Source organism: Staurois parvus, unplaced genomic scaffold, assembly GCF_062004578.1.
Source record: "Staurois parvus isolate SC_StPar_1 unplaced genomic scaffold, SC_StPar_1.0 ptg000747l, whole genome shotgun sequence".
Lineage (NCBI taxonomy): Eukaryota > Metazoa > Chordata > Amphibia > Anura > Ranidae > Staurois > Staurois parvus.
Window position 1 is genome coordinate 1,886,969 of NW_028318543.1, and position 27,948 is coordinate 1,914,916.

Here is a 27,948-nt window from a genome sequence, read left to right on the forward strand (position 1 = left end):
TAGCCAACAGTTCTCTGTCGCCGATGTCATAGTTTCTCTCGGCCGGGGTCAATTTTCTTGAGAAAAACGCCACTGGGTGTAAAAGCTCCCTGGTACCTTTCCTTTGGGACAGAATGGACCCCACTGCATTTTCCGATGCGTCTACTTCCAACACATAAGGTAGTGATGCGTCCGGGTGACCGAGAATGGGGGCTGTAGTAAATAACGTCTTCAAGGCCTCAAAGGCCTCCTGAGCCTCCGGTGTCCATTTAAACAAGATTCATTGCTTGGTCAACTGCGTAATGGGGGAGACCAGACCCGAGAAGTTCTTGATAAACTTCCTGTAAAAATTTGCAAACCCAACAAAGCGTTGGACCCCCTTCTTGTCTGTAGGGGTTGGCCATTCCAAAATTGCTGAGACCTTCTGGGGATCCATTGCGACCCCGTAGTGGAAATGATCAAACCCAGAAAAGCAATGCTACGCTGCTCGAAACTACATTTGTCTGCCTTGGCATATAATCCATGTAAGCGCAAACGCTCTAATACCTTTGCCACGTGTTCCCGATGCGTCTCAAGTGAGGGAGAAAATATCAAAATGTCATCAAGATACACGACTACAAAAACATCCAGATAGTCCCTGAAAATGTCATTTATGAAATGCTGGAATGTGGCCGGGGCATTGCAGAGACCGAAAGGCATAACCAGGTATTCAAAATGCCCAAAACGAGTGCAGAGGGCTGTTTTCCATTCGTCCCCCTCCCTTATGCATACCAGATTATAAGCACCCCTCAAATCTAGCTTCGTAAAAATGGCTGCTGACTTCAGACTCTGAAAGAGTTCGGGGACCAGGGGCAGCGGATAACGATTCTTAATCGTAACCCTGTTTAACTCCCGGTAGTCGATACAGGGTGTGCTGCCTTGTATTACACAAGGCATTCTTTAGCATTCAGCAGTGTCTGTCCCTTTAAGGCTAGGGACGTCCTGTCTGCTAACTTGGGAGGAAGTGACCTCATCTCTTCAGACTGAAGAAATTCTACAATGCAAGTACATGTGGGATGCTGTTCCCTCTTCATATATGGGCTTGATTAGACCCCCAAAGTCTGTAAGTACCCCTCCTATGTACTGAGGAATGTTATGTATATAGCTAGGTAGTTAGATATGTACTCATGTCTGTTTATTCTGTTTGTATTTCAGTTTTACCACATTTATTCACGCACATTTATTCATTCTCATTATGATCACATGTTATCAGTAAAAGATCATCGGTTATCAATCATCGACTCTTTACTGTGTGGACATCAAAGGTTATACTGCCTGTAATCCTCTGTAACCCTTTCATAACTGCAGAGAAGGCAGGACAGTAAAAAGACTTACACGGTTACTTCAGAGCACATTGTGTGAAAAATCTACAGCAGGCCCCACAACACAGAGGAGACTCTTAACTGTTGGTGCAGCAGCACGTGTGTGTGAAATCCCCACAGCACAGCCAGTCTAAGGCATAGCAAAGTGAAACTAACTCAGCTTCGTGTACACGCTGTGTACTCCACTCAAGCACAATGCAGCACACAGACACAGAGAAAGATATGAAAGATATCACTAAATTAACCCTTCCTAAAATCTCGTGCAAACAGGAAGAAAATATGCACAGTACGCTGGAAACTAGGTCACAATGCAGCACGCCGAGAACTTATAACAAATCGGATCTGTCGTCATCCAAAGCAGAAACCGCCAGATCTAAGCGTTCAAGTTCCAGGCATTCAAACGTCACAGACCTATCGTCAGTCAGTGCTGGGGCAGCCAGGAGTAAGCATACAAGTTCCAGACATTCTAGTGTCACAAACTTGTCTTCAGTCAGCGCTATCGCCGCCAGGGCACAAGCCAAGGCCGAGGCCGCATGCGCCATGGCCTCCTATGCTATACAGGAAGCAGAGCTTATGAAAGAGCAAGGCTACCTAGATGGAGAGCAAAAAAGGAGAAAGGCAGAAGTGCAAGCCTCTTTGCACATACTTCAGCAACAGAAAATCGCTGCAGCAGCCATAGCTGAAGCCGAAGTTCTCGCGAGAGCTGCAGATATTCAGTTTGTAGAGAGCGATGTACTGGAAACCCCGATAACACCTCTCAGTACATTCCAGCGCACCCGTGAGTACGTGCAATCACAAGCAACCCTGTACCCTGATAAACAGCCTAGTGATGCACCGAAACCATCAAGGACCCAGTTGGGAGCAGACAGCTTTGATGTTACGCATCACTACAAGACTGAACCTGAACCGCCACGTGATAAGTCAACCAATCAGGGGCTCAGATACCAAACCGCCAACACGCTAAGAAACCAAGTAGATGGCGATATAACCTCTCCTCGTGCAAAACCAGATCTAGACTACAATAGAGGAGAGCAACCATCTGACCAAAATAGACTTAGTCAAATACCTCAACGAACCCATCAGTCACTATCAGCCAGTAGTCCCGCGTTTGTACCCAGAACAAACGCACCTGACACAGCAAGGGTTACAGACGTGTCGAAATACCTGATGCGCCGTGAGATGGTGAGCACTGGTCTCTTGAAGTTCGACGATCGTCCTGAAAACTACTGGGCCTGGAGGTCATCCTTCCTAAGCAGCACCCAAAACTTAGAGCTGACAGACAGAGAGAAGCTCGACCTACTCGCCAAATACCTAGGACCAGAGTCCTCAGAGCAGGCCAAAAGAATCAGGTCAGTGCATGTCCATGATGCAACAGCAGGACTTGCGATGGTCTGGCAGAGAATGGAAGACTGCTATGGGTCACCTGAAGTAATAGAAGAAGCACTTTTAAAGAAAATTGAAACTTGCCCGAAAATGACAAACAAAGACAATCAGAAACTGAGAGAGCTCGGAGACCTACTCCTAGAGATAGAAGCAGCAAAGACTAGTGGAACTCTGCCAGGTCTCTTATACTTAGACACAGCACGTGGAGTAGAGCCCATAATCGAGAAGCTCCCTTTCAACCTGCAAGAAAGGTGGGTCTCTCAAGCATCCAGATACAAGAAAGACTATCGAGTTGCATTTCCACCGTTTGTCTTCCTTGCTGAATTCGTTGTAGACCAAGCTAAGACACGTAATGACCCAAGCTTCGCCTTCCTGAACAAGAGAGTTGCAAGCTCCCCAAGGACAGAGAAGCAGCCGCCAGTACACTACAAAGAACGCAGAGCAACAGTGTCTGTGCGGAAGACAGAAGTCCCGCCTGAGGCTGCAGCCAATCAGGAAGACAACACAAGCAAGGAAGTTGAAGATCCAGACAAACAGTGCCCAATACACAACAAGCCTCATCCACTAAGAAAATGTCGCAGTTTCAGAAGTAAGACATTAGAGGAGCGCAAGGCTTACCTTAAAGACAATCACATTTGTTTCAGATGCTGCGCCTCAATGCGACATCTTGCAAAAGACTGTAAGAGAGAAATACGGTGCACAGAATACAACAATGACCGACATCTGTCAGCACTGCACCCAGGACCACCACCATGGAGATCAGAAGTTCCAGCAACTCAAGAAGATTATGGTGGGGAGCAAAAAGAAAGTGCAACACCAGCGATAACTTCAAAGTGCACTGAGATCTGTACAGAACCAGGACTCTCTAGATCATGCTCCAAGATATGCTTAGTCAAAGTGTATCCCAATGGTCTCAGAGAAAAGGCAGTGAAGATGTATACAGTCCTAGACGAACAAAGCAACAGGTCTCTAGCAAAGACAGAATTCTTTGACCTCTTCGATGACAAAGGAAGTTCAACTCCATACACCTTGAAGACATGTTCTGGAGTTATAGAGACATCAGGGAGAAGAGCAAACAACTACACCATCGAGTCATTAGATGGAAAGACGCAGCTGACTCTTCCTACCCTCATAGAATGTGACATGATACCAGATGACAGGTCAGAGATTCCCACACCTGAAGTGGCACGTCACTACCCTCATCTCGTGCAAATAGCAGACAAGATCCCAACACTCAACCCAGATGCTGCAATCGTCCTTCTACTAGGAAGAGACATACTGAGAGTGCACAAGGTCAGAGAACAATACAATGGGCCGCACAATGCACCATTTGCTCAGCGTCTTGATCGTGGATGGGTTATCGTTGGAAATGTATGTCTGGACGGACTTCACAAACCCACAAAGGTGAATGTTTACAGAACAAATCTGCTGCAGAACGGTCGCACATCATGTCTTTGCCCATGTAACAACAGCATGCAGATTAAAGAGAAACTATCTAACCCAACACATCCCCAGAACATCCAGAGGTTCCTGGAAGATACAGGCTCAGCTGAAGATTCAGATCAGCTAGGCCACAAAGTGTTTGAGAGAACTCAAGATGATGACAAACTAGCACCATCTGTTGAAGATAACCTCTTCCTTGAGATCATGGACAGAGAAGTCTTCAAAGACAAAGCAGGCAGTTGGGTAGCCCCACTACCATTCCGTACACCACGGCATCGTCTTCCCAACAACAGAGTGCAAGCAGAGAAACGCCTTGCGCTATTGCAGCGCACTCTTGAAAGAAAGCCAGACATGAAAGAACACTTCCAAGAATTCATGCAGAAAATCTTTGAGAAAGATCAAGCTGAAAAAGCACCAGCACTGCATGAAACACAAGAACGCTGGTACTTGCCAATATTCGGAGTGTACCATCCTCAAAAACCAGGTCAGATACGTGTAGTATTTGATTCCAGTGCAAAGCATGAAGGTATTTCCCTTAATGATGTACTTCTCAGCGGACCAGACCTGAACAACACACTTCTTGGAGTCCTTATCAGATTCCGAAGAGAACTTGTTGCAGTAACAGCAGATGTACAGCAGATGTTCTACTGCTTCCTTGTCCGTGAAGACCACAGAGACTACCTGAGGTTCCTATGGTATGAAGACAACGACCTCAACAAAGGTATCATAGAGTATAGGATGAAAGTACATGTGTTTGGGAACAGTCCCTCACCAGCTGTCGCTATCTACAACTTGAGACGAGCAGCGCAGCAAGGTGACAGACACAACCCTGAAGCCAAACAATTTGTTATGAAAAACTTTTATGTAGATGATGGACTTGCTTCCTTCTCCAGTAGTGGAGAAGCCATTGACATTTTGAAAAGCACTAGAGACTTGCTAGCAGAATCTAACATAAGACTGCACAAAGTGGCTTCCAACAACAGCAAAGTAATGGAAGCATTCCCAGCAGAAGACCGTGCAAAAGACCTTAAAGACCTAGATCTAGGTACAGATTCACCACTCCTTCAAAGAAGCTTAGGGCTTAGTTGGGACTTGAAAACTGACAGCTTCACCTTCCGAGTATCCAGGGAAGAGAAGCCTTTCACAAAGCGAGGTGTCTTGTCTACGGTCAACAGTCTTTACGATCCCTTGGGGTTCGTAGCACCCATCACCATTCAAGGCAAAGCTCTTTTGAGAGAGATTACAACTGAGCTAGAACAAAGTGATTGGGACACACCTCTACCTGAAAAGAAAGAAATGCAGTGGAAGTTGTGGAAAGACTCTTTGCTGGAGCTTGAGCGATTTAGCATCCAAAGACCATACGTCTCTGTTTCTTTGTCTGTTACAAAACGAAGAGAGATACACGTGTTTTCAGATGCATCCACCGTGGCTATAGCAGCTGTAGCCTACCTTAGAGTCATAGACACTCAGGGACAAAGCCATGCAGGATTCATCTTGGGAAAGTCCAAACTGGCTCCAAGACCTGCTCACACGGTCCCACGCTTAGAACTTTGTGCTGCTGTTCTAGCTGTGGAGATAGCAGACTTACTCATTGCAGAACTGGACATCGAAATCCATGCAGTGAACTTCTACACAGACAGCAAGATTGTTTTAGGTTATATCCATAACGCTTCAAGAAGATTCTACACATACGTGTCAAACAGAGTGACACGTATCAGAAAGTGTACAAGTCCAGAACAGTGGCATCACATCAGTACAGACAAGAACCCTGCTGATCATGGGACTAGACTGGTACCAGCTGCTGTCCTCAAACAGACTAACTGGTTCACAGGTCCATCCTTCTTGACTGGACCAGAAACTGAAGAGACTGATCAGAAAGGAACTTTTCAGCTTGTAGAACCAGACCAAGACAAAGAGGTAAGACCTCTAGTTGCAGTTTACAAGACTCTAACCACCAGAGAAGGTCTTGGCTCATGTAGGTTCAAAAGGTTTTCCAGCTGGAAGTCACTCATCCGTGCCATAGGGAAACTCATCTGCTTGGCCAGATCCTTCAGCAAAACAGCCAGTGTTGACCAGGGTAACAATGACTATCTTGAGCGAGCCAATGTCACCATTATCAGATGTGTTCAGCAGGAAGCCTTCAAGGAAGAAATTCAATGTCTTCTCAAGAAAGAAGATCTTTCTAAACACAGCCCGCTCAGAAAATTGAACCCTGTCCTTGATGAAGATGGAGTGATGAGACTTGGAGGTCGTCTACCCGCAGCTGATATGACTATTCTAGAAAAACATCCCATTGTCATACCCAAGAATCATCATGTTGCCGTTCTTCTGACAAGACACCACCACGAGCAAGTTGCACATCAAGGTCGCCACCTCACTGAAGGAGCAGTCCGCTCAGCTGGATTGTGGATCCTAGGAGGCAAAAGACTAGTCTCCAGTGTGATTAACAAATGTGTAACTTGCAAGAAAATCAGAGGAAAACTTGAAGTCCAGAAGATGTCAGACTTACCTCCAGACAGGCTGGCTTCAGATCCTCCATTCACAAATGTAGGCCTGGACGTTTTTGGTCCTTGGAACATTTCTTCTCGCAAGACCAGAGGAGGCAGTGCAGAGAGCAAACGCTGGGCTGTTCTTTTCTCGTGTATGAGTACCAGAGCAGTTCACATTGAGGTAATTGAGTCTCTATCTACCTCAAGCTTCATCAATGCCTTGAGAAGATTTTTCTCCATTCGAGGACCAGCAAAACAGATTCGTTCTGATTGTGGCACAAACTTTATTGGAGCCTGCAAGGAATTGAAGATCGTTGCAACAGACTCAGAGACAAGTAACTATCTTCAAAATCAAAGATGCACTTGGATCTTCAACCCTCCTCATGGCTCACATATGGGAGGAGCTTGGGAGAGGATGATTGGAGTAGCTCGCCGCATTCTAGATGCAATGCTTCTAAAGATTGGATCTACTCGTCTCACACACGAAGTCCTAACCACGCTGATGGCTGAAGTCATGGCTATCATGAACGCCAGACCTTTGGTCCCAGTGTCTACTGACCCAGAGATGCCAACCGTCTTGACACCGGCAACGTTGCTGACCCAGAAGATGGAGATGGTGACAGCTCCCAACGGGGACTTTGATCTTAAAGACTTGTACACCAAGCAATGGAAACAAGTTCAAAGCCTTGCCGATATCTTCTGGAAGAGATGGAGACAGGAGTACCTGATGACCCTCCAACCACGCAACAAATGGCAAGCCGACAAGCCCAACTTACAAGTTGGAGATGTTGTTCTACTAAAAGACTCTCAGGCCCACAGGAACGAGTGGCCAATTGGACTCATTGTGGGGACTGATGCTAGTAGTGATAGCAGAGTCAGGAAAGTAGAGGTCAGAGTAGTAAAACAGGGCACCCCTAAGGTGTACCTTAGACCCATCACGGAAGTCATTTTACTCCTTCCAAGAGTTTAATAGTGGCATATCATTATTATGCCAGGTGGGGAGTGTGCTGCCTTGTATTACACAAGGCATTCTTTAGCATTCAGCAGTGTCTGTCCCTTTAAGGCTAGGGACGTCCTGTCTGCTAACTTGGGAGGAAGTGACCTCATCTCTTCAGACTGAAGAAATTCTATAATGCAAGTACATGTGGGATGCTGTTCCCTCTTCATATATGGGCTTGATTAGACCCCCAAAGTCTGTAAGTACCCCTCCTATGTACTGAGGAATGTTATGTATATAGCTAGGTAGTTAGATATGTACTCATGTCTGTTTATTCTGTTTGTATTTCAGTTTTACCACATTTATTCACGCACATTTATTCATTCTCATTATGATCACATGTTATCAGTAAAAGATCATCGGTTATCAATCATCGACTCTTTACTGTGTGGACATCAAAGGTTATACTGCCTGTAATCCTCTGTAACCCTTTCATAACTGCAGAGAAGGCAGGACACAGGGTCTCAAGGATTTGTCCTTTTCCACAAAGAAAATTCCGGCTCCTGCTGGAGAAGTAGAGGGCCGAATGAACCCCTTTTGGAGGCTCTCATCAATATATTCCTTAAGAGCCCCCAATTCTAGTTCTGATAACGGGAAAATCCGGCCGAAAGGAATTTCGGAACCCGGTAGCAGGTCTATGGGACAGTCATATGGACGATGAGGGGGAAGGGTATCTGCCCCTCGATTACTAAATACATCCAGGTAGTCATGATAGGCCGCTGGAATAATTTGTTCTAAATTGGGATCCCCTATTGAGCAAAGGAGAACCTGAGGAATCGTGGGGCCCGAAGCGCGACAGTGTTCCTGACAGTATGGTGAATGGAACACAACGGACTCCACCTATACGGTATGCCATGCTGCTGAAGTGCCTGCAGATGAGGTTTCATAGCCCTGCGTTTGGCAATGGTTGTGGGGCACAGGTCTTGGAATAGTTGGTAGGTGTGACCTTGAAACTGTAGAGAGTCCTTATTGCAAGCTGCTTGGAGCCGCCCGCTGTGGGTCATCATACAGGATGGCCATTGCCTCAAAAAAGTCTTTTACTGTTCCAGGATGTGGGTCTTGGTTCTCCATTAATCTGTGGGCCCAGTCCTGGGGTTCATCCTGAAGTAGCGAGATAATAAACCCCACCTTAACCGATTCTGTTGTAAATGTACGGGGCTGCAGGTCAAAAAATAGGAGGTCAAAAAAAACCCTGAAACGTGCACGGTCGCCGCAAAAGCGTTCTTGCAGGGGAACACGGGGTTCAACCACGGGTGGTGCAGCAGTGGCCCCCGTGGTTGGTGTCGGGGCCTTCCCAGCCGGGGAGGCAGAAATTGGGGCCTGCGAGGTGGTGTCAGATACTGAGAGGGTCTGGAAATGATTTTCCAGATGCATACACTTGTCTTGTAGGGCCGCGACTGCCTGCGCCAGGGCCGACAAGTGTCTGCAAATGTCCTCCAGTGGGGATGGTCCTCCTCTAGGCTCAGTCATGGCCGTTCGGTACTGTAAGGGACCACCCGGCGGTACCTCTAGCAACCCACCGGTGAGGTGCTTCCAGCATGCGGAATCTAAGTCCCAGAGCACTTGTTCACCAGGGCCCCTGATGGTGGGGATGGACTTGGAGCGCTCTGAGACCAGGTCGCAGTTACTGGGCACACTCACCACTGGTAGGGGTATCCGCCAGAGGCTCCTGCAGAGGAAGAGCCTAATGTGAGAAGGCCGGGAGATCCTGACGGGATGGATGGATGGCTGAGCAGGTGCAGGGTCAAACAAGCCGGGTCAGGAACCGTGGGGTATGCAAGGTACAAAACAGCGGGCAGAGAATAGTCTGGTCACATGCCAGGTCAGCAACGGTATATCAGAACATATATGGGGCATACAGAAGAGAGGTCAGGCAAGCCAGAGGTCAGGGCAGGAGAAGGCAGCAAGGTCAGACAATCCAGGTAAGTACTCACAATCAGAATCAGGAACACAGGAAAAGATTTAGACCGAATGGCACCAAGTGACAGCTCAGAGTGATTTAAATACCGCGCCCTGCGCTGTCATTGGTGCCCGGCGCGCGCGCGCGCATCACCTACTGCGCATGCGTGGCCTCGCCGTGGCCTGCCCGGATCTAGTGCCCGCATCCCTGTGTGAAGCGGTGCACTGCGCCTGCGCTGGGACCAGCGCCGCGGCGGACCCTGACAGTTAGAGTCTCCGCAGACCAGTAAGGTACCTCGCTTGTGGTGATCTATAACCGAGAGTATGTGAGAAAGAAATTGTAGGGGACTTTGATTCAGAGCATAGTATGCAGTAATGGTGACATCTACATCTAGGAGTTGCCCTATCAACAGGAGATAGCGACCCTCGGAATCTTTGACTTCAGTATATAAAGTGAAAGGTGTTGTGCGATGGAAGGCTATCAGCACCCCTCTGCGTTTGGTGGTGGCGGAGACCGTATAGACCTGAAGATAACAGGGGCCAAAAAACTTAGGGGTGGAGTAAGGGGTGTAGTGTGTTTCCTGTAGGCAGACAACGTGAGCCTTTAGTGAAGCAAAAAAGCGGAAAGCCTTGTTGCGTTTCTGCGGTATATTAAGGCCCTGCACATTCAGGGTGAGGATGTTTAGTGAGCCCATGGGGAGAGTGTGTAGCATTTGAGAAAATATGGCATTGCCAACTGGGAAGGAGCCTGAGGAGTACCGTATAAGATGGTTAGTTTACGTGAGAGATTGCACGAAGTCATGAAGTCATATAGGGGGGAGGAAGGGGGAAGGGTGTGATATTGGGAAGGCAACAAAAGAGGGGTACGGGGGGCCATTCAAGGCCTGAGAGGTGGTCCCTGAGGACACCCAACTGCAGGGTGGGCCGGGGAGCAACAGTAGCCCCAGTGCTATTAAATAGGCAATAACACAGGAGCTAGTTTGGAGCGCGCAGGTACGTGGACCGTAGGGATAACAGTGTTAAAAAGAAAAAAAAAGGTATACGGTAGTAGGATCCCAGGAGGGAGCCGATAGACAAGAACCCGGTGATTTGAGGGGTTCCTAGGCCCAGGCAGCATCGACTGTACATATAGAGCGGCATGAGTAGAAGTGTGTGGCTTCCCATGCCGCCAGAGACCAGGTTTCCATATATAAGCCTAGGAGCAGTCCAGGAGGAGTGACGCAGGATATGGCATGCGAGTTTCTGTGAGTCCTCCATGACGTAGAAACAAAGGCCGAAAAAGCCCCCTAACTTATGGGGCAACCCAAGTTCAAACAAAAGAGAGAAAGAGGATAACTTGGTGGTAGACTTCGGCGCTGGTCAAAAGGGTACACCGTCTGGTGGAAGTGGTAAAAAGAAAGTTGCGGTATATAGTTCAGTCCATGGTGTCTTTTGGGGACTAGCCTGGTGACAGGAAGCATCCCCATTTGTGGAAGCTGAGTTGGCCATCCGGTGCGCGTAGGGGGTAAGATTTCTGCGGCGAGCAGGACGTGGACCTCTGTTTAGCATTCTCCGACGGCATTGCTGGTAAATCTAGTTGTAGGTTCCGCAGAGTGACCAGTAGATCCTCAGGAGTCTTGCAGGTGAAATCTCGGGTCTGGTATCGGAAACGCACTGCGAACGGGAAGCTCCACCTACACAGTATGCCATGCTGCTGAAGTGCCTGCAGATGAGGTTTCATAGCCCTGCGTTTGGCAATGGTTGTGGGGCACAGGTCTTGGAATAGTTGGTAGGTGTGACCTTGAGCTGCTTGGAGGAGTTGCTCTTTAGTGCGGAAAAAGTGGAGCTTGGCTATTATGTCACGTGGTGGACCTTCCGCGTGTCAAGGAGCTAACGCACTGTGGACTCTATCCATCTCTAGTCATTCAATCGGGATAGCTGGGGCGAGCTCTTGGAATAGAGCTGTTACAGTCGACTGGACGTCAACGATTGTTTCCGGTAGGCCACGGATACGCAGATTAGAGCGCCTTGCACGACTTTCGAAGTCCTCCAGTTGCGTCAATAATGTTGCATTTTCATCACGTAGGAGGTCAAGGTCTTCTGTGTGTGCTCGATGGGAGGCGTCGAGACTGTCCACTCTCTGTTCTAGGTTGGCAGTGCACTGTCCAAGTTCGTGGATTTCCCTAGATAGCGTGGCGGTGATGCGGTCAGAAGTCTGTTTCAGAGCTTTATGCAACATTTTTTCAAAGCGCTCTAGTAAGTCAGGGGGTGTAAGGTCAGGTTTCAGAGCGTGTGTAGGGGTGTCTCGCTCGGCGTCAGACTCACCCTCTGAAGCGCAGGGATGGCTGGGCTGTGAGTCCCGCAGTGCTGCGAATGCGCCTGCAACCTTTTTGTTCCCACAAGCTGGGGCGGTGGCCATCTTGGTGGAGGCTTTAGCCAGGGCCTTCTTAATTGACTTGTTTGGGCGGGGGGGGGCCTGGTGCCTTGGCGTCCCCTTGACCATTACGCCATTTTCCAAAGGGGGGGGCTGTCGTGAGGATTACAGCCCCCTTATCTCCCTGTGTCCTCGTATTAGCTCCTGGCCGTGGGCGGGCCTATACACGGAGCTCTATGGGGACAGAGCCCCTGCTTATCTGAGGCATCCCGCCTCTTTAAATCTGTTAAGGTCAGGGGGGGTCCTCCTATATTACATTGTGGCCGGGATCCGCAGCTCCTCTTCACTGTCGCCCGACGGAGAGATGGAGCTCTAGTGGGACATGTCCGTCCCGTCGGCCGCGCATGCGCACTCATGGTCCTCTCACAGTATTTCTCAATGGCTGCAGGAATGCAGCCAGAGAGAAGGAGAAATGATTGCTTTTACAGCCTTTATGGGTTTAAATGCAATCAGTGTAAAAAAAAATCTTCATCACCTCCCACAAGTAGTACTGTCACCATGGTGACCCTCTACTGCTAGGTTACAGTATGTTAGAAAAAAAACAAACACATAAATAATATTAAAAAAATAATAAAAATGTATAAAAAATTTTTTGAAAAATTATATTTTTTGGTTACAAACTAATTTTGTTATTTTTTTTTTACTAAAAAGATAACTGAATACATTTTGGCCAAGATTTATGAAGAAAGATTATTTATTTGAAAAATTTTATAAGAAAAACACTTGTTTTCAACTGTTTGGAATTTTTCATTTATATAGCAAAAAAATAAAAATACCAGCGGTGAATAAATACAACCAAAATAAAGTTTTATCTGTCTCAAAAAAAATGCTAAAACATTCATATGGGTACAGTGTTGCATGACCGCGCAATTGTAATTCAAAGTGTGATAGCACTGAAAGCTGAAAATTGGCCTGGACAGGAAGTGGTTAAAGAGGTTTTAAGGGATCATCTAAAGGCGGATAGATTAGGAGCCAGCCGGACAGATTGGGGTAAGAAGTTACATAGGATGGGAGAAACTCAGGAGAAGTCCTGGAGGCGAGCATGGGAGGAGGTGACACAGGAACTAGAGAGAAGAAGGTCTTGGGAGGATTGAAGAGAGCAGTTTGGTTGATATTTTGAGACCAGGATGGTGATGTAGCTGGGGGCAGAGTTGTGGATGGCTTTGTAAGTTGTTGTCAGTATTTTGAATTTTATTTGTTGGACGAGTGGAAGCCAGTGGAGGGATTGGCAGAGAGGGGTGGAGGACACTGAGTGGAGGCCAGTGGAGGGATTGGCAGAGAGGGGTGGAGGACACTGAGTGGAGGCAAGTGGAGGGATTGGCAGAGAGGTTTGGAGGACACTGAGTGGAGGCCAGTGGAGGGATTGGCAGAGAGGGGTGGAGGACACTGAGTGGAGGCCAGTGGAGGGATTGGCAGAGAGGATTGGAGGACACTGAGAGGAGGCCAGTGAAGGGATTGGCAGAGAGGGGTGGAGGCCAGTGGAGGGATTGGCAGAGAGGGGTGGAGGACATGGAATGGAGGCCAGCGGAGGGATTGGCAGAAAGGGATGGACGACACTGAGCGAATGCCAGTGGAGGGATTTGCAGAGAGGGGTGGAGGGCACTGAGTGAAGGTCAGTGGAGGGATTGGCAGAGAGGGATGGATGACACTGAGTGGAGGCCAGTGGAGGGATTGGCAGAGATGGGTGGAGGATACTGAGTGGAAGTTAGTGGAGGGATTGGCAGAGAGAGGTGGAGGACAGTGAATGGAGGCCAGTAGAGGGATTGGCAGAGAGGGGTAGCAGACACTGAACGGTTGGTAAGGTGAATGCTCAAAGCCTCTACCACAACCGTGGTTTTAATATTGTTCAATAAAGCTTTAACTGTTTATATTTTGAGTATTGATCTTCTTTTTGCTGTGGTGCCTCTTAAAGCCCCATTAGTTTTTCTTAGTTAGGGCCCGTATGTTTTCAGTGTCTTGTTAATAAGGGGTGTGGCTCCAGTAAAATCCATCAACAAGGGCCGAGACCGTCACTCACAGACCTCCCTCTCCCTCTTCTCCTATGAACTCTCCATATGAAGCTTTCTCTGCCCTCTGCGGACCTCTCCTAGAGTCATAGCCTGAGTGTAATAGACAGGAAAACTGCAATGATTGGTTCTCCTGAATGTAGTGCCATACTCTTGAGAGCCGCTGGTTTTGGGTCCTCCTTTACTTCCTGCACAGCCAGGCAACACACATTTTCTACTTGTATCCAGACATGGGCTTGTTTTTTTGGATTTATTATGGAATTTAACTTAGACCTGTCCCCTGAAGACTTACCAAAAACTTGGATCCAGCAGACTTCTCCCTTCTAGGCCCTGGGGGTGTAGAGGTCCTCACACTGTCCTTGTCCTGCAGCTGTGGATAGAACTGCTTTCAGGTCTTCTTCTGGGCTGGTTTCTCTCCAAGCATTGCAGGGTGTCCTTCTCCGGGTGGACTGCAGGGCATTGAAGCTCCCTCCTTCAGCCTTCCTCCTTCTTCCAACCTAGAGACAGTCCCTCCCCCCATTCTCCTAGGCCCCCTCCAAGGCTACACAGCAGCACATTAGCAGTCCATCCAATTTTCCACCCGACTCCTCTGCTGGCCAGGTTCTGTCAAAATTTAAGGGCTGGTCTGCCACACTGCCAGGCCTCCTGTCTGGGATTGGTCAGACTGCCATAAATATGCAGATCAACCCCTCCTCACCTCCTCTTACTGACTTCTAGAAGCTTCTCCAAGCTTCTAGAGCAGAGGGGTACCATAGGACTGACCTGTAGAGCCCTCCAGCCTGGACTGAAATAACCCTCTGTCTAAACCCAGGCTTCTAGCAACTACTCTCAACAACTATGAACACCAGAGGGCGCTACATATACATAAAGATCGGTAAAGTCTGAAAAGAAAATTAATTTTCATACTTTTTATCATTTTTTTGTGACAGATAGAGCTTTCTTTTGGTGGTATTTCATCACCTCGGGGATTTTTATTTTTTCTTAAACAAACCAAAAACCACTGAAAATTTTGAAAAAAAAAGTTTTTTCTTCGTTTTTGTTATAAAATTTTATAAATAAGTGATTTTTCTCCTTCACTGATGTGCAATAATGAGGCTGCAGTGATGGGCACTGATAGGCTGCACTGATGGACACTGATAGGTGGCACTGATGGGCACTAATGAGGAGGCACTCATCGTAGGTGGCACTGATGGGCATTGACAGGCATCACTGATGGGCACTGAAAGGCAGCACTCATATGTGGCACTGATAGGCGGCACTGACTGGCACTGTTAGGTGGCACTGACTGGCACTGTTAGGCAGCACTGATAGGCAGCACTGACAGGCACTGATAGGCGGCACTGATGGGCACTGATAGGCGGCACTGATGCACACTGATAGGGGGCACTGACTGGCACTGTTAGGTGGCACTGATAGGCAGCACTGACAGGCACTGATAGGAGGCACTGATAGGCGGCACTGATGCACACTGATAGGAGGCACTGCCTAGCACTGATAGGTGGCACTGATTGGCAGCGCTGATAGTTGGCACTGACTGGCATTGATAGGTGGCACTGACTGGCACTGATGGGTGACATTGAAAGGCAGCTCAGATGGGCACTGATATGTGGCATTGATGTGGCACTGATGGGCACTGAAATGGGGCACTGATGTGGCACTGATAGGCACTGGCAGGTGGCATGGATGAGCACTGATGTACACTGACAGGTGGCACTGCTGGGGCTACACAGATCATCAGGGCACACTTATCATCACTGCCCTGATGATCAGTGTACATGTCCTCTCCGAAGAATGCCGATTACCGGCTCTCCTCTCCTCTGTCAGCGTGACAGCTCGTGAGGAGAGAAATGCCGATAACCGGCATTTCCCTGTTTACATGTGATCAGCTGTGATTGGACACAGCTGATCACATGACCGAGCCGCCATCTTTGGCTCTTTCCGTGATTCGCTGTGTCCGAGGAACACAGCACACCACCGATCGCCGCGCTGCATGCTCCCGGAACCGCACATGCGCGGTTAGAATGGGAGGACATCATATGACTTCCTTCCAGAATGAGAGAACCACCTTGCGCCCGTCATATTACAATATGGCGGGCGGGAGGTGGTTAAGCAATGTATTCCCTCCCTGGTTATCTCACGCCTTGACTATTGTAACTCCCTCCTCATTGGCCGACCTCATCGCAGGCTATCCCCTCTTCAGTCTATCATGAATGATGCGGCCAAACTCACCCACCTTACTAACCGTTCCATATCTGCCACCCCTCTCTGCCAATCCCTCCACTGGCCTCCACTCAGTGTCCTCCACCCCTCTGCCAATCCCTCCACTGGCCTCCACTCTGTCCTCCATCCCTCTCTGCCAATCCCTCTACTGGCCTCCTCTCAGTGTCCTCCACACCTCTCTGCCAATCCCTCAACTGGCCTCCATTCAGTGTCCTCCATTCCTCTCTGCCAATCCCTCCACTGGCCTCCACTCAGTGTCCTCCACCCCTCTCTGCCAAGCCCTCCACTGGCCTCCACTCAGTGTCCTGCACCCCTCTCTGCCAATCCCTCCATTGACCTACACTCAGTGACCTCCACCCCTCTCTGCCAATCCCTCCACTGGCCTCCATTCAGTGTCCTCCATCCCTCTCTGCCTATCCCTCCACTCAGTGTCCTACACCCCTCTCTGCCAATCCCTCCACTGGCCTCCATTCAGTGTCCTCCATCCCTCTCTGCCAATCCCTCCACTCAGTGTCCTCCACCCCTCTCTGCCAATCCCTCCACTAATCTCTACTCAGTGTCCTCCACCCCTCTCTGCCAATCCCTCCACTGACCTCCACTCAGTGTCCTCCACCCCTCTCTGCCAATCCCTCCACTGGCTTCTCATTGCCCAACGGATAAAATTGAATAACATATAAAGCCATTTATAACTCCACCCCAAATTACATCACCAATCTTGTCTCCAAATATCACCCAAGCCTTCCTCTCCGCTCCTTGCACAGCTTCCTGCTTTCTAGCTCCCTTGTCTCCTCCTCCCATGCTCATCTCCATGACTTCTCCAGAGCTTCCCCCATCCGATGGAACTCTCTACCTTAATCTATCAGACTATCACCTACTCTGCTCACTTTTAGGCGATCTCTGAAAACCGATCTCTTCAGGGAAGCCTATCCTGCCCTCAGCTAATACCGGAATCTTCTATTCCTCCTATCAGTCCATCCCCCACAGTTACTACGTTTTGTACCACTAGCCCCTCCCTCTTAGATTGTAAGCTCCCAGGATCAGGCCCTCCTCCCTCTTGTATTGATCTGTATTGTTGCTATATTGTCTCCCGTTACATTGTAAAGTGCTGAGCAAACTGTTGGCGCCATAAATCCTGTATAATAATAATAACTTTGATCTAACCACTTTGTATTTTTTAATTAGACTTTAATTTCAGAACCTTTATACCTGTATATAGTAATGTGAGTATTTCTGTCTTCCATGAAAAGCTGCACAAATATGTGAGAAATGTTCATTACACCGATCCAGATGGAGGCGAGATCTACTTCAATGAGAGAAGAGAAATTCCAACCGATCTTATTGTACAGAGCTGCCTTTATTTAAGCAATATATCTTTTCCTCAAAGCAAAATTTCCGTTTTTCAAGACCCAGATTTTGTACCCAAAACGTTTGATATGAGTAACATCTTCTGGAAAAATGGCAACGTAAGAAATGACTTCAATGTTTTCTGTTCATATCATTTGCTGAGGAGGTTCATAATTAGGATTTCTAGGAATTTGTGTCCTTGTTTTAAGATATTCCAGCAGATACGTCTGTTCATGAAAGGGGTCATTCTTGGAGTCGGTGAAGGTTGTTAACTGCCATCATTTTGTGCAAAGTTTCCTATAAGTGATCTATTTCCTACTTTGTGTATGTATGTGTTATGAAATAAAGTTGTCATAGAAGGTAATGAGGTCTGTAAATCTCTGACATACAGTATGACACGGGATATAATTATTACAGAAAACAGCAGCATTAAAATCAGGAAATTATTAGTAATACATCCAATTGGGCCCTCAAAGCAGTTCAGGATGTCCATGAAATGTATAAAAGAAATATAAATGGATAGAAAATAAATCTAACTGGGCAGCTCTTTGTGTTTTCCATGTTGCTGGTGAACATAAATTCCATAAGAACATTTAGAACCCCCTAGAGGTGTCTCCTGGATAAATGGTGACTGATCTAATGTGACCAAACAAGAATGTATCTTCAAGTTGGTGACAGATTATATACAGTGACATGAGTGGGTGTAACAGTTGTGATTTACACTCATCGGCCACTTTATTAGGTCCACCTGTTCAATTGCTTGGTAACACAAATTGCTAATCAGCCAATCACATGGAAGCAACTCAATGCATTTAGGCATCTAGACGTGGTGAAGACATCTTGCTAAAGTTCAAACCGAGCATCAGAATGGGAAGAAAGAGGATTTAAGTGACTTTGAACGTGGCATGCATGTTGGTGCCAGATGAGTTGGTCTTTCAAAAACTGCTGATCTACTGGGACTTTCCTGCACAACCATCTCTGGGGTTTACAGAGAATGGTCCAAAAAGAGAAAATATCCAGTGAGTGGCAGTTGTGTGGAGGAAAATGCCTTGTTGATGTCAGAGATCAGAGGATAATGGGCAGACTGGATTAAGATGATGAAAGGTAATAGTAACTCAAATAACCCCTCGCTACACCCAAGGTATGCAGAATACCATTTCTGGATGCACAACATGTCCAACCTTGAAGTAGATGAGCTACAGCAGAAGAAGACCACACCGAGTGCCATTCCTGTCAGCTGAGAACAGGAAACGGAGGCTACAATTCACACAGGCGCACCAAAATTGGACAATAGAAGATTGGAAAAATGTTGCTTGGTCTGATGAGTCTCAATTTCAGCTGCAACATTCAGATGGTAGGGTCAGAATATGATGTAAACAACATGGATCCATCCTCGCATGTATCAACAGTTCAGGATGGTGGTGGTGGTGTCATGGTGTGGTGGATCCATCCTGCCTTGTATCAATGGTTCAGGCTGGTGGTGGTGGTGTCATGGTGTGGTGGATCCATCCTGCCTTGTATCAATGGTTCAGGCTGGTGGTAATGGTGTCATGGTGTGGGGGATCCATCCTGCCTTATATCAACAGTTCAGGCTGGTGGTGGTGGTGTCATGGCGTGGGGAAGATTTTCTTGGCACACTTTGGGCCCATTAGTACCAAATGAGCATGGCCTACCTGACCAAATCCATCCCTTTGTTGCTGACCAAATCCATCCCTTTATGACTCCAGTGTCCCCATCTTCTGATGGTTCCTTCCAGCAGGATAATGCACCATGTCACAAAGCTCAAGCCATCTCCAACTTTTTTCTTGAACATGACAACAAGGTCTCTGTACTCCAATGGCCTCCCCAGTCATCAGCTCTCCATCCAATAGAGCACCTTTGGGATGTGGTGGAATGGGAGATTTGCATCATGGACGTGAAGCCGACAAATCTGCAGCAACTACGTGATGCTATCATGTCAATATGGACCAACATCTCTGAGGAATGTTTCCACCACCTTCTTGAATCTATGCCATGAAGTATGAAGGCAGTTCTGAAGGCAAAAGGGGGTCCAACCCTCTACTAGTACGGTGTACTTAATAAAGTGGCCGGGGAGTGCATATTGTTCGGTGGGCAGTGACATCAGTCAGTATCACGGTTGATGGGAGATTCTGAACAATGACTTATTTTATTATGGGATAGATTTAGATACAGTAAAATGGTGAGAGCCAACCTGTCATGACCCTAGTGCTACGAGCAGTCGGGGACCTCAATATATTCATGTGCAGAATATGGAGCTATAGGAAGATCAGTGACAGGACAGCGTCATAGAAGCTCAGGTTGGGCAAGGCCAGAAAGGGAGGACTGCCCATTTCCTGGTGATCCAGGCTGAATGCAGGGATAAGGGTTTACTATGATTTTTGGTGGGATCCCATGCCATTTTGCTTACACAAAACTGTGTACTGTCCCATTTAAGAAACAATGGCATGGGCCCCCATAACATTTATACCACACCCTTATCTTGGCACGTGTGTGGGTGCAGCAATAAAAACACAGAGTCCAGTTGCAGATAAATTAGAACTTGTGTTGTAGAAAAATGTAAACTACAAACAACCCCAACAGGAGAGCGCCGCTAAGGGTAACTCTCAGAGTTCAGTTCTTGGCAGAGGGGCGGTGTGTAAAGATGCATCAACAGTATCTGTCTTTAGAAGGCAGAATGCAGTCCGGTCCCAAAAGGAAGCTGCAGATCAGGTTTGCGAGTCCCTAGTGTAGCATTACCCCCTTCACTAGTCACTAGAGATTTGGGTCCCCCTATAGTCCTGCACACCCAGGCAACATGCATTTCCTTCCAGACTTGCACTCCAGAGACAGTAACCAGTCCTTGATCTTGGGTTTTTTTGTTTTATTAGGGTATTTTGAACTTGGATGGGGTAAGAGGTGTATGGGATGCCCAAAGGAACTGCAATTGAGGACAATATTCCTGGAACTATGTACAAGTCTCTTTAAAACAAAGAATCATCTTATTGGAGAGCTAGCCAACCTCTCCTGGTGGACCACCCCAGACCCTAGATACTTCTTTATCCAGCTGTCTGAAGGAATCCCTGAGCAGGGGATCCAGTGCCTGTCACTTTAAATGTAAGGCAGTCCCGGGTAGAAAGCTAAGCACTAGAGTGCTCCTTCCCCTCTCTGGCCCAGGGGGTGCATGTCCACTCACTCAGTCCTCCTATGAGCTGGTGGTTTGGTTGATGCTCTCAGGCCTTCTGCTGGGCTGTTCCTTCCCTACTGCATAGGTGATCCTCGCTCTGGGGGCTGGTGAAGTTCTGAGCTTTCCTCCTTTCCAGGACTACTGCCTATAGGTAGGCCCCTTCCCGCCTGGACCCCCTCCCAGGCTCCTGCTCTTCAGCCTCTCACACATCTTCCACCCAAACTCTTCCTGCTGCTGAGCAGGATTGGTCACTCTTAAGGGCTGTCCTTGCCCCATGCCAAGCCTTCTGTTCAGGATTGGCCAGGATCCCTCAAGAGTGCAGACTAGCTCCACCACTAGCTGAGTTCTAGAGACTCCTCCAAGTCTCTAGATCAGGAGAGGTGTCAGGGAACTGCTCTACAGAGCATCTCAGCCCTGACTTAATTTCACCCTGCTAACTATTACACCTGGACTGCTGCTCAGCCCTCCCAACTTCCAATTAACTCCATCTACCTCTAGCTATCTAGGAGGGTGCTAGCCTGTTCCTACTCATCAGGAACCTTTCCCTTCCACTATCACTTTCCCTAATAGACGGGATGTGACAAAACATGGGGGTCACCAAAGATGGCCACCAAAGGTCACCTGGACACATAGTAGCGAACCGGAACGCTGCCTCCAGAAACAAAGAAACCATAGAAAAAAATGATTTTCCTTTGACTTATTTTCCAGGATGTGCCGGGTGCCACCTACAGTGAAGAAAGCAGACTGCACCTGCCTACAGGCATACAGCCTTGGTGGCTTGTAGGGATGGTCCATATCTTCGACTGTTCACTGAACATACAAACATCTGGGGCGTTCAGCGGGCCATTCGCCCGTATGCCCCACAGTACAATGCGCTCTGGTGACGCATTGTAATTGGCCAAAGCATTGCACCTGACCACAGGTCAGGTGCAATGCTTTGGCCAATCACAGCTGAATTCACAATAAGAGCCATGATTGGCCAAAAGTCTCAGTGACCTTGGCCAATCATGGCTCACGGCAATTGAGAGGAGCTAGCTAATAAAAAGCACTGATACTGTACGAATGGCACTGGGCAGGAAGGAGTTAACATGAGGGGAGATCAAAGGGTTAACTGTGTGCTGGGAGTGTATTACTAGGGGGCGGTGGTGTGTGCTTCACTGTAATCACACTGCTCTGGATGGCTGTGCTGTGCAGTGTGCCCGAGCTGACAGGGAGGAAGATTGTTTGTAAACAAAATAATCTTCCTCCCCATCGAAGATGCTCGGCAATCACTGGGCGGGTAATTACCGGCCAGGACCGGTGATTGATAGTCACAGACGCGAATGGCTCGACCGCGCCCCCTACCAGGAAATGAGAAATCACGTATTTATATTTCTTTATTTATTGCAGGTACTTGTACAGCACTGTCAATTTAAGCAGCACTTTACATATATCGTACATTCACATCAGTCCCTAACCCTCTTTGGATTTTTTGTATATTGTGGAATTCTGGGCCTTAAAAGGACTTTGTAAGAGTAATTAGGACTTATAAGGACTCCCTTACATATTGTTTGCATTACCATTGGTCCTAGTTAAGCGCCAGATCATACTGTTCTCTTTGTGGGGGGAAGGCCCTGCACCAATTCACCCCTCCATGTTGAGGGCATGTGCCCTGGTGTAGTTTGGGGGGGGGGGAGTGTCAATCATCCCCGCCCCCTCTTTCCTGACCTGCCAGGCTGCAGGCTCAGATAAGGGTCTGGTACGGATTTGGGGGAGACCTCAAGTCATTTATTTTTTTAATTTTGGAGGGTCATTTATTTTTTTAATTATCTGTACTGTTCTGACATTTGGGGGATATCTGTACTGTTCTGACAATTTGGGGGATATCTGTCCTGTTCTGACATTTGGGGGATATCTGTCCTGTCCTGACATTTGGGGGATATCTGTACTGTCTTGACATTTGGGAGATATCTGTACTGTTCTGACATTTGGGGGATATCTGTACTGTCCTGACATTTGGGGGATATCTGTACTGTTCCGACATTTGGGGGATATCTGTACTGTTCCGACATTTGGGGGATATCTGTACTGTTCCGACATTTGGGGGATATCTGTACCGTCCTGACATTTGGGGGGTATCTGTACCGTCCTGACATTTGGGGGATATCTGTACCGTCCTGATATTTGGGGGATATCTGTACTGTCCTGACATTTGGGGGGTATCTGTACTGTCTTGACATTTGGGGGATATCTGTACTGTCCTAACATTTGGGGGGATATCTGTACTGTCCTGACATTTGGGGGATATCTGTACTGTCCTGACATTTGGGGGATCTCTGTACTGTCCTGACATTTGGGGAATATCTGTACTGTCCTGACATTTGGGGGATATCTATCCTGTCCTGACATTTGGGGGATATCTGTACTGTCCTGACATTTGGGGGATATCTGTACTGTCCTGACATTCTTGAACCTGAAGAAATTAGATTGGCTGTCAGTACTTCAGGATTGATTGGTTTTCAGATCTATCCCATAGTTTGTGAACTCTATAACTTTCCTACAGATAAATAATACATCCTAATTTGGGTTATTTTCATCAAAGACATGTAGCAGAATACATCTCGGCCTAAATTTATGAAGAACAATTATTTATTTGCTAACAGAAACAAAGAAAAAAGTGAGGTTTTTTTTTCAAAATTTTTGGTCTTTTATTGGTAATTTATCAAAAAATAAAAACCCCAAAAGAAAGCTCTAGTTGTGTGAAGAAAATGATAAAATTTAAGCTTGAGTACATTGTTGTATGACCGCGCAATTGTCATTCAAAGTGTGAGAGCTCTGAATCCTGAAAATTGGCCTGGGCAGGAAGGGGGTGACAGTGCCCGGTATGGAAATGGTTAATAATAATAATAATAATTTCTGATTTCAGGTAACAATATCTCGATGCTCAGATCCCTGTTTACCCGGCAGCAGAAAAAAGTTTGGCTCTTCCATATATAAATGCTGCTATGAGTGTTCCCCGTGTCCAGAAGGAGAGATATCCAACATTTCCGGTACGGTTTGTATTTGTTAGTAAGTGATTGTTGGACTCGGCAGACTTTACCAATGTAGTTAACCGGTTCCGTGCCGCCCTATAGCAGAAATACTGCTACAGCTCGGAACGGGTGCGCACAATTACGTATATATATGTGATTTCACAGTTCCGCGTAGCACCGCCATTCACAGCCTCGGCTGTCAATCACCGGGTCCCGGCTAGTGATTACTTGCTGGCACCCGGTGATCGCCGAGTATCTCCGACAGGGGAGAGACCTGTGTATAGACAACACGGATCTCTCGCCTGTCAGCTCCTGCACACTGCTTTGTATGGCTCTGCATAGCAGAATGCTTACAGTGAAACACAAACACAGCACACAAGTAACCCTTTGATCGCCCCACGTTAACCCCTTCCTGCCCGGTGCCATTAGTACAGTGTTGGTGCATTTCATTAGCATTGATCACTGTATTGGTGTCACTGGGGATTTCAGTAACACCAAGTCAGCCCCCCCCCCCCCAGTGTCAGAATGCCTGTCACAGTTCCACTTAAAGTCGCTGATTGCCTCCATTACTAGAAGAAAAAAAAAATTCCAGTATATATGCCGCCATTTGTAAACACTATATATAACTTTAAACCAATTAATTTACACGCATTGGATTTTTTTTAGCAAAGACACGGAGCAGAATACATTTTGGCCTAAATTTATGACGAAATTAGATTTTTTTAATTTTTTAACTGGACATGTTTTATATCAAAAAGTCCAAAATATAGTTTTTTTTCAAGAAAATATTTTTTTTGTTTATAGAGCAAAAAATTAAAGATGCACAGGCGATCAAATACACCCAAGAAACAAACAAGAGATACCTGTGCTCAAATCCCAAAAGCTAGTACATGCATTTACCCATCAGGTGCTAAAGGGGTGTAACCACATATTAACACTAGAAATACACCCGGGCACACCATCCCACCGATGGGTCCCAACACACCATCCCACCGATGGGTCCCAACACACCATCCCACCGATGGGTCCCAACACACCATCCCACCGATGGGTCCCAACCATTCGCTTTAGCTTAAAAGTATGTGCCGCCTCCAAAGACCAACAACCGCCTCCGGAGCCAGAACATACCAAGAATAAAAAAAAAAAACCCACACACACCCCCAGGGAGGGTGGGAGGAAAGCTCGCTCCAATGATGCCGTATCCTGGACTGAATAGGATGACCCCCCCACAACCACACCCAAAGGTGCCGAAGACCCCACCCTGCACTCCCGTCACCAATCAAATAACCTGCCCATTTTCTAACTCCCACCTACTTTTCTCTTAACCCTTTCTTGTCTTTCCTACCCCCCTCTTAAGTCATGTCTACCCTGCGCTATTTTCTTTTTCTTGCTTTTTGTTACAGGCATCACTTTCCAATCAATGTTATTACCTCAGCCACTTCTCAACTACTCAACTTAACCTCTACATTTAATACAATGGACACAAGCCACCACTTACTCCAATGGCAACACCCTCAACCCCGCATTCTCCCACTTATGCACTCCCAGCAACCTCTCTAACATCCCTTTTCCTCTCTCTGACTACAACCTTCTCAGTTTCACACTTTCCCTGTCTCCTACCTCCCATGCCTCCAACCATCAAACGGTTAACCGCAGGAAACTTGGCCACCTCAACCCTTCCCTTCTTCATCCTGCTACTGACTGCCTTTATGATAAAATGGCTCCCCTGTCCTTCCCAGACCTGGGCACTTCTGCCTACAACAACATTCTGTCATCCTTCCTGGACACCATGCTCCTCTCACTACACGCAGAACCAGGCCTCACCTGTCACAACCCTGGCAAACAGATGACACCAGAAGTCTCAAGAGATGCAGCCGTGCTCTTGAGCGAGTATGGAGTAAAACTAAATCCCTGAAAGACTTCACCCTCTACAAATCCCTCCTTCTCAAATACAGTTCCTGCCTCCATACTGCTAAACAAACCTACTACACAAGTCTCACCAAAACCCTCTCATCCAAATCCTGTCAACTCTTTTCTACATTTAATTCCTTACTTCACCCCACACTGCCTCCAGCCACCAACTTGCTTACTGCCCAGGATATTGCCAATCATTTCAATAACAAAATCAACACAATTCGTCATGAGATAGCCAGCATCCAGCTTTCTCTCCCAATCAACACACCAAGTCCAACACCACACTCCTCCTTCAACCCTGTTACCACTGAGGAAGTTGCCAAACTCCTTTCCTCTGTCCACCTCACCACCTTTCCCCTGGATCTGTCCCCTCTCAATTACTATGACCATCTTCCTGCTGCATCCTAAACTCTTAAACCCAAATCTTCAACCTTTCCCTCTCTTCAAGCACGTTTCCTTCCACGCTCAAACATGTACTGGCCACCCCCATATTTAAAAAATCCTCACTGGACCCCACCTGTTTAAATAACCTAAGACCCATCTCCCTGCTCCCATTTGCCTCCAAGCTTCTTGAATGCCTTATCCGCAGTGGTATGAGTTGCTACCTCATTGACAACAACTTTTTCAATCCCCTACAGTTCTGCTTCCTCCCCCAACATTCCACTGAAAATGCTCTATTAAAACTCACCAATGATCTGCTAACTGCTAAATCCTACGGCCATTACTCCATACTCATACTCTTAGACCTTATCTGCTGCCTTTGACACAGTTGATCACCCACTCGTCCTCAAAAACTCCACTCCCTTGGCCTTCATGACTCTGCTCTTTCCTGGTTATTCTGGTACCAGTGCACTTTTAGTGTCACATACAATACCATCTACTCTGCTCCTCTTCCTCTTTCTGTTGGGTTCCCCCAAGGCTCCATCCTTGGGCTCCTCCTCTTCTCTCTCTATATCTCTTCCATAGGCCAGTTGATAATCTCCCATGGCTTCCAATGCCACCTCTATGCTGATGACACCCAGATCTATCTCTCAACTTCTCAATTCACCCCCTCAATCCCCTTACAGATCATAAATTTACTAAGTGACATATCAGTATGGATGTCACACCACTACCTCAAACGCAATCTTTCTAAAACTGAGCTTCTAATAGTTCCTCCTTCTGTATCCCCTCCCCATGACTTTACCATTGAGTTCAACAGCACAACCAATGGTCCCTCCACACACGTTAGTGTCTCACGTTCTCACTGGCCTACCCTTACACTAGCTATCCCCCCTTCAGTCTGTAATGAATGCTGCTGCCAGACTAATGCACCTTACTAACCAATCCATGGCTACTGCCCCTCTGCCTATCTCTTCACTGGCTTCAACTAGCCCAACATATAATTTCAAAATCTATGCCAGACAAGAAGGTTCCCATGTTACAAACAACCAGTGGAATTGGTACTATTTGTATGAAAATAAAAAATATGAAAAATACGTGTGAACAAGGTGTCAATCCATTAAAGTGTTCGTTCACCAATGCCAGAAGTCTGCCAAGCAAAGTAGGTGAGGAAGCTTTGTTGCATGAAGAGAACTATGATTGAATTGGTTTTGCTGAATGTTGGCTTCATTCTTCACATGACTGGGCCATTAATATTCCTGGCTATGTTCTCTTTCGGAGAGATGGGGGAAATAGGAAAGGTTGTGGTGTCTGTCTTCATGTGAGAAGTGATCTCAGAGCGAGTTTAAAAGAGGACCTAGATGATGGAGAGTGTGATGAGGCTGAAGTATTATGGGTGGAACTGCACATGAGGGGCGTACCAGAAAGGTAATCATTGGAGTTTGTTATAAGCCTCCCAGTGTAAATGAGGAGGTGGAGACTCAGCTCCTTGTACAGATGGAAGGGGCTGCAAGGGCTGGGACAGTGATAATAATGGGGGATGGTAACTACCCGGAAAGTCACTGGAGTAATGGTATTGCAGGAACAGTTAAATGGCAAACATTTTTAAACCTACTACAGCACAATTTTATGGTACAGTTCATAGAAGCCCCAATTAGGAATGATACTCTGCTGGACCTGGTCATCTCCAACCATGCAGAGCTTTTTATGAATGTCCATATAAAAGAACATCTTGGTAGCAGTGACCATAACATGATTTCATTTATTGTTAGCTGTAAACAGTGAGCACATATAAGAAAAAAAAAATGCTCCATTTCAAGAGAGCTAATTATCCAAGCTTGAGAGCTGCTCTCCAAGACTTAGACTGGGAGGGAATATTGGCATCGATGAAACCCAACATAGAAATGGGAGTTCTTCACAAAGA

At 47.1% G+C, this 27,948-nt stretch overlaps 1 protein-coding gene across 1 annotated transcript; it reads left to right on the forward strand.

Annotated features, from left to right (window-relative positions):
* The first annotated feature begins 895 nt into the window (after positions 1–895).
* On the forward strand, positions 896–23,747 carry LOC149445076 (uncharacterized). The gene is made up of 2 exons (XM_089654252.1): positions 896–7,851; positions 23,624–23,747. The coding sequence occupies exon 1, from the start codon at positions 1,536–1,538 to the stop codon at positions 7,623–7,625; it is 6,090 nt and encodes a 2,029-aa protein (XP_089510378.1). The 5' UTR covers positions 896–1,535; the 3' UTR covers positions 7,626–7,851; positions 23,624–23,747.
* Positions 23,748–27,948: the final 4,201 nt, after the last annotated feature.

What these genes read in the sequence shown, in the direction of transcription:
- LOC149445076 (XM_089654252.1), top strand. Translation starts at nt 1,536, where the DNA reads ATGCAGCACACAGACACAGAGAAAGATATGAAAGATATCACTAAATTA.